The sequence below is a fragment of the Podarcis liolepis genome (genome assembly GCF_965112155.1).
Source record: "Podarcis liolepis genome assembly, chromosome: 3".
NCBI classification, from domain to species: domain Eukaryota; kingdom Metazoa; phylum Chordata; class Lepidosauria; order Squamata; family Lacertidae; genus Podarcis; species Podarcis liolepis.
In genome coordinates, this window is record NC_139557.1 from 91,006,261 (window position 1) to 91,017,924 (window position 11,664).

Sequence of the window (11,664 nt, forward strand, 5' to 3'; positions counted from 1 at the left end):
TTGCTTTACCTACTTGTAATAACTCACCCTTTAAAAAACAAAATAAATTTTTGCTGTGATAGCTCGCACCTGAGAAGGAAGGTTTTATTTTGGCCTGGAGAGAACAAAAAGAGATTCCATTACAGGAAGCCAGGCAGACTGTTCCAACCAAGCTGTGTTGCAATATACAACAACAGCTATCTCCTTCCACTGTAAATATCTGCCATTCCTTATTCCTTCCTTACATTTGTATATTTAAAACAAGCAAAAAAAAAAAAGTCTCAAGAAGTGTTCTTGCCAGTGAAGCATAGAGCTGGAGACCACGCAGGACAAAACATACTTTATTGTACTGCAACATCAAAAATACATGTAGAGTACATCAAGGACTGCCAATCACAAGTTGCCAGTTAAGTTACTAAAATAATCGGGAATAACTGAAATCAATAGTAAAGTTTACTCATCTGAGGCACAAGTACACTATTGTTTAAGTATCCTGATTTGACTTAGCTCCAGTACACAAATCTACATGTTGCCCCTCTAAGTTGCATATTAGAGCTACTTATCAAGCTAAGAGGGGTGCCCAAACTACAGCTCAATGGCCAGAATGCCACATGTGGAGTGCAAGATACAACTCCTCATCCAGTCTGCAAGTTATATATGGGAGGCATGGCTCATGGAACAGTATTCCTAAAGGCACTTGCAAAGGCAACCCCTCACCCCAGCCTGTGCAAGTGTGGTTAGGACTGAAGTAAGGACTACTGATCCTCCAGATATATGGATGCTTTATTTGCATTCCTTGCTCAGTGGCAGAACTTAACAGGTGCTATCTGATTGCTGAGGATCAATTACAGTAAGGCAAAAACCTTGTCTAGGAAGTAACTGGTACTGACAAGGAGAGTACAAAATTGTGATTAATATTTTTAAGATGCAGGTCTTGGACTTCCAAGAAATGTAGCTTGGCAGGCCATGCTGGCAGCAACATTTGGGCACCCCTGAGTAAAGAGTCTACAGAAAGGTTTTTCGGGTGAGCAAGATCCAGTATTGCAACACAAGTAACTGCTACAGGAAGCAACAGATAACCTGTGACTAAGTACAGCCAGATGAACTTCTGCTGGTGAAAGCAGTAAAGGTGCAGCACCACAATGGAAAGATGCAACTAAGAGTAAGAGCTTTGATATCAGAAGCAGCATTTGAAGACAAGTTGTTAGCCACTTAAACAGATTTAGATCAGATGCCTAGTTGTATGCATGGCTGTACATGCTGGCATGCCCTTCTTCCTTATAGTTAGGTTTCTAATGCAAAGCTATGGATTAAAAAGGAGGGAAATTCTCAGATTAGGAGTTGCAACTTTTCTATTTAAGGAAGTCAGCCAAGAAAGAAACAAATAAACAAACAAACAAAAAAGCTGCAGCAACTGCTCAAGTCCCACCCATCACTACCTACATAGTTCTGAAGCAACACAAGACTGGACAGCTATTTGTCTATATAATTAGGTAAGTTACATCAGGAAACTGAGAAGACAAGCAGTTTTGCCCTATTAAAAAAAAAGTCAACACCAGCCTTATGGTGGAAGGGGTGCTTAGGTAAATGAGGAATGGAAAAAAAATTGGGTTACAAAAAAAAAAAGGTACAGACAAGCACAGGCTCTGTACTACCAATGAACCCCAACAAGAATATGAATCAACGGCCAGCACAAACTGGACTAAACACTGAACCTTTAGCACTTATCATAAATTCGGACCTCTTAAGCCAGCAGATCGGGTGAAAAGTCTGGCTAAAATCGAATTAAAAGGAAGGACAAAAAATTGAAATAAATTAAAAGATTGCTACACTTAAAATTTTCCTTTTGATGTAACAGGTTTTACAAGCTAAAATCCAACTGTATTCTCTCAAATTAAAGAAATATTCCAAATTGCTTTCAGAGGATTTGTAACTTCAAATGCTTACATATCTGAGACTTTAAGAGAAAAAGCATAGTTACAACATCCATTCAACATTCCCTATGAACTGAAAGGGATAAAAAAGGAGAAAGAAATAAAGGAAAGTTCCGTCTGAAATTCTCTCACAATCTTTCCCACTCTCTAGTTCATGAATCCAACGCTGATGCTAAGGTGACAGTGTATGTAAGTATATTTTTTGTTGTTGATTTTTCTCTTTTTAAAGTTTCAACAGAGAAAGCCTGGAGACAACTGAGATGTTCATTCATGAGTTATCAGATGGAACATGCTCCTCAAACCCCTCGCTCTCTCGGACTAGAGCTCTTTCCAAGATAACACGGCCCTCCTTATACCGCTGGCTGTCTTCAGTGGCAAATTCATAGATCCAGCCTAGCTTGCTGTTGCAGTTCTTGCAGCTCACATCACGAACCATGTGGCGTCCAGTGAGCATGACCCGATCCTGGACTTCACTGTACTGCAGATTTACTACCTGTAGCAGATAAAAGGGATAGAAAGAATTTGAGATGTCGTTAATCTACAGAGGAATTGCTTAGAGCCTTCATCTCTAACTGCAGGGACACATTAACAGTAATGACCTTCCTGGGGCACTCTCTGAAAGAAGCACTCTGGCTGCATCCAGACCAATACAGCTGCTGCCAAAGCTGACAGTGCCAGGTTTTAAAACTGCCCCAGCCTAATACAGCAAACCACTGATTTTGGGGAAATTTGAAAGGAGCTCTACAAAGAAAAAAGTAGACAACACTCAGTGTATTATATTAATTAATTAATTAATTAATTAATTAATTGAATCAATACAGTTGCCTAGTGTTTTATAATGAACTATGGATTATAGGCCTCTGATAATCCCTCTCACCCGTTGGTTCCCTATAAATGTGACTTTGATTTTCAGACGATGATAAGAGGATTTCACAAGTTGGCTTTGCTTACTTTCTTGTTTCCAGTGCTTCGGCATTTATTACTTTCCCATTTCAAATCTGGAACTGACTTTTTTCCAGAAAGGTCCAGCTACGCATTTTGTTAACCACTTAGCATGCAGTCCACAACCTCAGCCACTGTTAACATCAAATTGTTCTCCAGCGTGCAATTCTGTTTCACCATAACAGGCACTGCAGGAACAGAGTGTGGTGGCACTTAAGGAGTTGCAGGTCTCTTTAACTAACCTTGTTAAATAGGAAGGCTCGACCAGTAGCCCCTGTGAAGCGAGTAGATATGAGTTCTGAGCGGTTGGTCAAGATTGTGTCACAATTTGCACAGGAAAACAGGCGAGTACCACCAATATGATCCAAGAAAATCCGGCCCATTTTTAAAGAATGCTACAGCCCTAAAAGAAGAGAGAAAGAGCAAAGCTGAAAATGTCACCAATTTATGTCAACACCTTTGAAAAAAGCTGGGATGGAATACATGTTTTTATGTTAGAGATTTCCAGTAAGAGCTGTTGAGTAAATATCCAGCAGTGCTACATTTAGAATACAAAATCTGTGTATTCTCCTCTACACACACACACACACACACACACACACACACACACACCTGATAGAAAAGCAGTGGGGAGCAAAATCAATTTTGTGCAGCAGCCCCTTATCCCAGCTAATCCTCTGCTGAAACTTGCAGCAACCAAAATTGCTTTTCTTTGACAAGGAGTCAGAATATTGTCACATGTGACTGGCTATAGCAGAGGAAGAATTGGGACAGAAGGGCTTCTCCATTATCTCTGTTGAGAAGCCTGCAACTTTTGGCTCCTCCTGGCCTTGAACAATTTCCATTCTAGTTTATCATTTCAAGAACTCTAAGAACTAATGTCCATTTGCTTTTTCTTCTCCCCTTTCAATCCTTTTTCCTTCTTGCCTTTTAGATTGTAAGCCTGAGGACAGGGACTGTTTTACTACTGAACTTTGCAAGCTATTCTGGGAGGCCTTTTTAACTGAAGAGCAGGGTAAAAATCCTTTAAATATCTAGTTTAGCCCATAGGTTCTGTGCCAAGTATAGCAAACAGAGATGCTGAAAGAAGACTATGGATGGGCCCAAGGAGAAAGAGTAGCTGGGGAAAGGGCTATGTTGTAATGATATAGAACATGTCTGCATGCAAAGTCCCAAGTTTAATCCCTGATATCAAGTTGTCAGGGACTAGTTGGATGCAGAGGAATGGTGGGAGGAACCAGCTGAATCTCCTCCTGTGTATGACTTAACACTGGATATCATCCATTATCCTGAAGCTTAAGAAGCTCAAGTATACCATGAAAAATACTCTTAAGAACAGAAGCTGTCACTTACATTAGGGAAGTCAAATATTCCCAGTGCTGTCCTAGTTCAATAAATAATAATAATAATAATAATAATAATAATAATAATAATAATAATATCTTTATACCCTGCCCACTCTAGGCAGCTCCCAACCAAATATTTAAAACACAATACAGCATTAAACATTAAAAACCACCCTAAACAGGGCTGCCTTCAGATGTCTTCTAAAAAGGGTTTATCAACAACCCTAAGCCTGAAAGTTTATGAGAAACTAGTTAATAAGCAAGAGTTTTCCATTACTGGCTTAAAATGGAACACAATAAATTTATGTGAAAGCAAGCTTGTCTGACCAACATATTGGCTATAGCCAGGGATGGGGTGCCTATAAACTTATAACCATACATCCTGAATGCATATTATAAAACAACAAATACTACTAATGGCTCACAAGAATGATGCAAGCTGAACAACAAAAAGCCATCAAAACCGACCCAGGAGAAGTGATTAACCGGGAGGGGGGGGCAGGATAAAAGAAAAGAGGGAGCGCGCTAGAGAGAAGAGAAATCCAAACACACTGTGACTTTCCTTTTGTTTTATATTATCACTTCTGTTCTTGTGTGGGCTATATGTAGAATTTGGATAAACAACCTATTATTAAAATGAACAATTTGAGCACAAAGATCTGAGTATTCATGTTAGGGACTAAATTTAGAAAATCATAGCCTCAGAGCAACCAATCATTAAACTTTTCAACATTTTCTTCCTTTTATACAGTTGCACTTTTCCATGAATTGAAACGGGTTCAAGTACTTAAGTTATTCTTGAAACTGGAGCCACCACTCATTCTAACTGGGCATTCCTTTTTTCTTTACTGCTGTAAGGCAATTCCTACCACTACTTGAATAGGTTTAAACAAGAAGTTAGCATTGACTACATGTAATTATTGTGCTCAGTTAAAAGGCTAGTTTACACCCTATCCCCCCCCCATGCTGATATTTATATTCTAAATCTGGCACCACTTTCTAATGAGCTGGTGCAAATTTTAAAGGCACATAACTTATTCAGATTAGGAAGCAAACATCTAAATACATGAACTTACTAGAAGGCAAATCTAGGTAAAGGAACCTTAGGTCACAATGCTGGGAAATACCTCTCCAACCAAGATCCTGGGAAGCCACAACCAGTTAAAGAAGACATTAGATAGCTAGACAATGCAGCAAGCCTAATTATGGTATTTTCCCTTTCAAGAAGCCTAATGCATTGTCCCAGAACACTGGAGAATCCAAATCCAGCCATCTTACTAATGGCAAAGGCACTCCCCAATCAAGTGTTCAAAATTACCCAGGTGCATTTTGCACCTGGCTATCGACCACTTACAACCAAGTGAAGATACCTGGGTGCCAGGATGGCGCCCGGCAATCTTCACCATCTGGAGGTACATGCCTGGGGATCATTGGATCTGGACTGTTTTCAGACACCAATACCCCAAAATGGCAACTAGACATTCCATTTTGCCGACTGTAACCTTAGTGTAACACAAAGTGTCCAGGATTCTGGCTGTACAGTATTCTACTTTCCTGCAAAATGGAAACCTAGAAGACCCAGGCCTCCTTCCAAGCAGCATGCACGTGCAGGTTTTACTTATGACTGAGATGCTTTCCTTCCCACATTCTTATAGACACCATTCAGCAATGCATTAAAATTCTCATGCTTGTTTTAGATAAAGTAATCGATTATTTTTTAAAAAAATTAAGCAAATAATGGATATTTTACACTCATATTTATTCAATTTACACAATATTTAAATTTCTAAAATGAGATCCTCTACACTTAAATGCCACCAATATACATAACTGTTTGGAAACTTATACATGTAAAGTGCACTGAACTTTTCACTAGATGTCAATGGAAATGATGTACTACAACTAATTTCATAGGGTTGGAGATGGCAACTTACCATATTTTTTGCTCTATAAGACTCACTTTTGACCCTCCTAAAAATTAAGGAGAAATGTATGTGCGTCTTATGGAGCGAATGCAGGCTGCGCAGCTACCCCAGAAGCCAGAACAGCAAGAGGGATTGCTGCTTTCACTGTGCAGCGATCCCTCTTGCTGTTCTGGCTTCTGAGATTCAGAATATTTTTTTTCTTGTTTTATTCCTCCAAAAACTAGGTGCGCCTTGTGGTCTTATAGAGCGAAAAATACGGTATATGTAAACACACTAAGCAACTCATTTTAAAATGTCACAAAATTGCTTCCCAGTTATTAACACTATCTGTCTTTGATGAGAAAATGAAACAGAGATTCAGAGTTAACTCTAACAACAAAGAATTCAAAATTAAATATAGTCACAAGTTTCTAAACAACCCCTTGCATGGAATACAGTGTTGCCCCGCAAGACGAATGCCTCGCAAGACGGAAAACTTGCTAGACGAAAGAGTTTTCCGTTTTGGAGGTGCTTCGCAAGACAATTTTCCTATGGGCTTGCTTCGCAAGACGACAATGCCTTGCGAGTTCCTGCGGGGTTTTTTCCTCCCCCCCCCCTTTTTCTAAGCCGCTAATCCGCTTATCAGCTGATCCGATCAGCAGATAAGCCGCTAAAAGCCGCTAATAGCGCTAATCCATCAATGGGCTTGCTTCGCAAGACGAAAAAACCGCTAGACGAAGAGAATCACAGAACAGATTCTTTTTGTCTTGCGAGGCACCACTGTACAGCTGACTCAACTAATGTAGGGTTATGTTCTAGGGATAGTGTATAAAGCCAAAATCATGTACAGTGGTATCTCGGTTCCCGAACGGCTTAGTTGACAAACAAATCGGCTCCCAAACACCACAAACCCAGAAGTAAGTGTTCTGGTTTGTGAATGTTTTTCAGAAGTCGAACATCCATTTCGGCTGTTGCCATTGTTTCTGGGGCCAATCAGCCAATCAGAAGCCATGGTTTTCGAACGTTTTGGAAGTTGAATGGACTTCCAGAACGGATTGGGTTCGAGAACCAAGGTACCACTGTATAGTCTCTGCACGTCTGAACACTCTCCCAAGAGGAGTGTGATGGAGGGATTGCCAATTATTTTCCTGCCTGAAACCCCCCCCCCCTTTTTACTCCCCCCCCCCCGGCTAAACATGTAAAGTTGAATTCACACAAGTTAAATAAATGCACATAAGTTGGGGGGCAACTTATAAAAGACTTGATTCCACCAAGAAGATAACTGGTTCTTCTTTTAAAGCAATCAGTGTCACAAATGACTAACATACTATTTTCAGGTCTATGGTGTAGTATTTTTTGTTAAGAATTTTATTGACTTTTTAAAAGCTAAACATGGTTAAAAGTATCCTCCTGCACTGCTACATTGAAACAATGGCATATACGATGAAGCTCAAGAGATCCCAAATGTATTTGGTGTCCGTGCATTGGGACTAACCCAATTCTACCACCACTGCTCAGCCATTTATGGGCAACTGCACTAGTATTCTAGCAGCAGAAAAGCATGGTTGATTTTTGTAAATATTATTTCATTTTCAATAGGTATAAAATAAGAAAAATAGCTATAACAGGGCATCAGAAAATGAAGAAAACAAAACAAGATACAAAGGCATGTAAAATAAGTACAGTTGTTTGTGGAGTATCAGAGTCCAGATCCAGAATAAGATGAAAATTGTTTTTCTGTAAATAAAATACATTGGTTGTATGTGTCCTTTAAGTACAATTTCAAAAGACGCATGCTTGAGATAACTTGCAACTTATTTAAGCTATGGGAGCTCTAATGTAGGGTTTCCCCTACTTCGGAATTCCAAGAACTCTGGGAAATCCTTAACACAGAGCACTGACTTTCTATAATTTTGTTATCATTGAGGTTATTGTCTTACACGTAGGCTTCCCCTGGTCCACAGGTTCCAGAGTTCAGAAAAAAATTAAGGAAATTCCTTTCTCATTTCCCTTACCTTTTTTCATCCATTATGGAATAATAAGTCTGCACAAGTCACTTCCCAGGAAGTCTCCCACCCAGACACCGATCACATCTAGAGCTGCAGCAAAGTGATTGCATCTTGTGCCTTCAGAGAATGCCCTGGCCACGAATGAGGGTACAAAACAGTGGTATACATGTTTCCTCTTCCTCTCAATATCATGGGAGAAGAGCTGTTTGCATTGTGGCATTTCAGACTGGTGCTATATACTGGCATAGAGAAGCAAGAAACTGATAATAAAAATTAGGTAGTATCTGATTCATATTTCACTCCTTCCACTACCTCATGACAAATGTTTCTCTGCCTCACATATACCTGTCTTATAGGATTGCTGTAAAGAGAATCAAAATAAAGTACTTCAAACACTTTACTGTTACTTAACTTTATATGACGCTTTCAGTATGTTTGCAAAATGTACCTTGTTGCACAACAGTAAGCTGAACAACATGAGGTAAACTCTGTTTGAACCAGCCATTGATTTCAATGAGATGCTGAGTACTAAATGTTATCAACACTACATCCTAAATTAATTTTTTTAAGTTTGAGCTCAGTGTAATATATATAAAATAAAGCCCCTAAATATCCATAATTATATGGTGACCCTTAAGACATTTTAGAAGGTGATACATCACCAGGAAGGGGAGGTAGGAAGGATCTGAAAAAGAATTAAATCACTATTCAACAGTAAAATAAAAAAATTCCACCCTTTATAACGAATGCAGAAATCATTGCGAGTCATATACAACTATACTTGGGGATAAAGAACTAAAACATTAGAAGGGAAGGGAAGCAGAGCCTGTTCCGCTCTGATAATGTTTTAATCACTTGGGCAGCTGCTCTATTTGGTAGACAGTAAAGCTAGACGAGAGCAGTTAACAGCAGCAGCACCCCCACTGCAGCAGGATCCTTCTCTTTCAACAGCCACTGCAGAGCACCGCAAGAGGAGTGTGTTTCTGCCGCCTCCCCCAGAAGACCCAGAACATACAGTCCTGCTCTTATTATCCAAAACAGTAATTACACACAAAGAAGGTGGTGGAGGAAGGGAGCGCACCCTGATTCTGGTCACATGGCGTACGACATCCAATCAGCAAAGGTTCTGCCCATGTCTGGTTTGAGAATGAGACTTTCCCAGAAGCACAGGCGATTTGACAACAAATAAGAGGAAACAGCTGACAAGGGAGACCTGTGGGCCCCAAGTCACTGGTACCACACAGTCAGAAAAGCAAATCAACAGTCTCTCCCCCCAAAAAAAACTTCCTATCAACACTCTGCTCCGGGAAATACTGATCCCATGCATTTATAAATTATGGAAAGAGCGCTGAGGCTGCTTACAGGATTATAAATCAAGGAAGTGAGCATACTAATCCAAAACTAGAGCATTTGGAACAACGAAGTGACGGGGGCACTAATAATTCTGAGCAGGTGTCCTCCTGGAATTGAAAAGCAAGGTGCCAATATCTGTTTAAGGCAAAACGAGAGAAAAAAGTTATTGTCCCTGGCCTGTTTTGGATCACAGAATGCAGCAGCCAGGGTAGGAGAAAGAAGCAAAGCAGGAAAAGACCGGAAGCAGAGCCTGACCTGTTTTCCAACATATGTAATTTACAGTTGTTAAGTGTTTGAGGCTATAGTAATTGATCTATTTGTGAACATCTCGGCCGTCCGGACACGAAAAGCAGCTTTCCGAGAAGGTAAAGAAAGGGGGAAGAAAACAAAGAAAGTCTTTTTAACACGACAAAGAACTTGCTAGTCATGCAACAGCTACATAAGACACTACAAGAAGACAGTAACAGCAGCGGAACAAGGCCCCCAATAAAATCGGCAAGCCTTCCAAGCGCGACAGGACGCTTTACTGTTTTTGGCTGAGGTTAGGGATCCATTGGTGGCGAGAGAAAAAGAAAGAAAAAGAGAAAGAGCTTACAGTTTCTACGCGGCTGAGGCTGCACAAAGGGCGTTGTGGTGTTGTTGTCGTCGTTGTTGTTGCGGCCGACGTTGCCTTTTGCGCTCTCGGGGAGGGACAGGGCTGGCGGAGGAGGAGGAGGCTGGGCCGCCCAAGCTCCAGCAGAAGGGCTTGTTATTGCGCTCGAGGATGTGGAGGAGGATGAGGAGTTGGCGGGGGGGGGGTGCGGCCGCCGCGGGATGATGCAAAGGGACAAGGGGGTGGGGGAGAAGAGGAGGGCGAGGACGTTATTGTGACAACGCGAAGGAGGGGGCCTGCTTTTGGGGGGAGGGGAGGCTGTTATTGTTTATTCCTCAAGCGAAGTAAGGAGGGGGGGAAACGGGGGGAGGGGGAGCGTTTTGCGCGTGGGTTAAGAAAACACGCAGGGAAAACACCACACCTACACGCACAAGGGTCTTCGTCGAAGCAGGGAGGGGGGAGAGACGGGAAGGAAGCAGCCAGGTAGCCCCCACCTCCTCAGCGACCCGCCTCCCCGACCGACCTCCTCCCCGCCCCCCCCCCCCCCCGGCGCGAGCAACAGCCGTTACCTGCGGGCGGACGCAGCGACTGACTGGCCACGCGACGGCCTCAACCAACTGACCGACTGTGGGGGGGGTGTCGCGTCTCCTTCCCCTGCCGCTGCTTAAACAGCGCCGGCCTCTCTCTCTCTCTTTCTCAACTCAGCTGGCTGGGTGAGACTCACTCTCCGGCCCTTCTCCTTCGCCCTGGCTCCGCCTCTTCCCCGCTCGAAGCCACGCCCCACCCCAACGGCGCCTCGCCTCCGCCGCCATGCTGGCTCGGTGGCCACGCCCCTCCCGGCACGTGCCGCGCCTCCCCGCTCTCCTCTTTGCCGGCGACAGGCGGACGCCGAGGTGGGGCGGGGCGCAAAGCGGGAGAGAGGCGGGGCCTCCTTAAAGAGCCAGGCGCCGAGCAGCTGAATGCCTTTATTTGGTCTCTGTTGGCGGCTCTTAGAGGCGGCCGGCGCTATAAAGTGGCTTAGTTTGGGGTGGTTGTTTTTGCTTTTGCTGAGCCCAGGTACTGGTCGTTTATTTGCCTCAGAACCTTGACTTAATTTTTACCTGATACCTGTAGCAGCGCTTGGTTCAGGCTTACCCCAGTGCGCAGTCTCCGCCTTGGAAATGGGTCTTTAAAGCTGATTTTTATGGCTTGCAATCACCACCAGCTTCGTTTTTGTATTTTTTCCCGCATCCCCAACCGCCAGCCTTGCACAGAGGTGGCTAGCCATCTCTGAAGGCCAAAAAATGGCGAACCAATCCTGTGTGCACTAGTGTAAAGTGATTCAAGGAGGTGCAAAAAAATATATCTTAATTTCACATATAAAGTCATGGGCTATTATTAGGGAGCTGCCTAGGGTGCAGACCTTAAAAGGAAGCAGTACTGAGCTTTGGTGGGCACAGTTTTATACAGATTAGCTTTTGCTATACAGTATCTTGTAAATTCCTGATATTTTACTTTTATATTTTGAACGCAGTACAGTATCTCAAAGCTCAAAATTGTTTTTTAAAAATTACATACGGTTCAGCAATGCTGCAAAAGAGACTAGTTGTCTTGGCAACAAGATCC

General features: G+C 42.4%; 1 protein-coding gene across 8 annotated transcripts; it reads right to left on the bottom strand.

The window, feature by feature from the left end:
* Positions 1–304: 304 nt before the first annotated feature.
* On the bottom strand, positions 305–10,966 carry YPEL5 (yippee like 5). 8 transcript variants are annotated; one of them, XM_083496185.1, is made up of 4 exons: positions 10,629–10,819; positions 9,477–9,602; positions 3,098–3,258; positions 305–2,406 (listed from the first exon to the last, which is right to left on the bottom strand). In XM_083496185.1, the coding sequence occupies exons 3-4, from the start codon at positions 3,236–3,238 to the stop codon at positions 2,182–2,184; spliced, it is 366 nt and encodes a 121-aa protein (XP_083352311.1). In that variant the 5' UTR covers positions 3,239–3,258; positions 9,477–9,602; positions 10,629–10,819; the 3' UTR covers positions 305–2,181. The 8 variants fall into 8 exon arrangements, with proteins under 8 accessions (XP_083352311.1, XP_083352310.1, XP_083352313.1 ...); XM_083496184.1 differs by lacking the exon at positions 10,629–10,819 and adding an exon at positions 10,063–10,602; XM_083496187.1 differs by lacking the exon at positions 10,629–10,819 and adding an exon at positions 10,485–10,595.
* Positions 10,967–11,664: the final 698 nt, after the last annotated feature.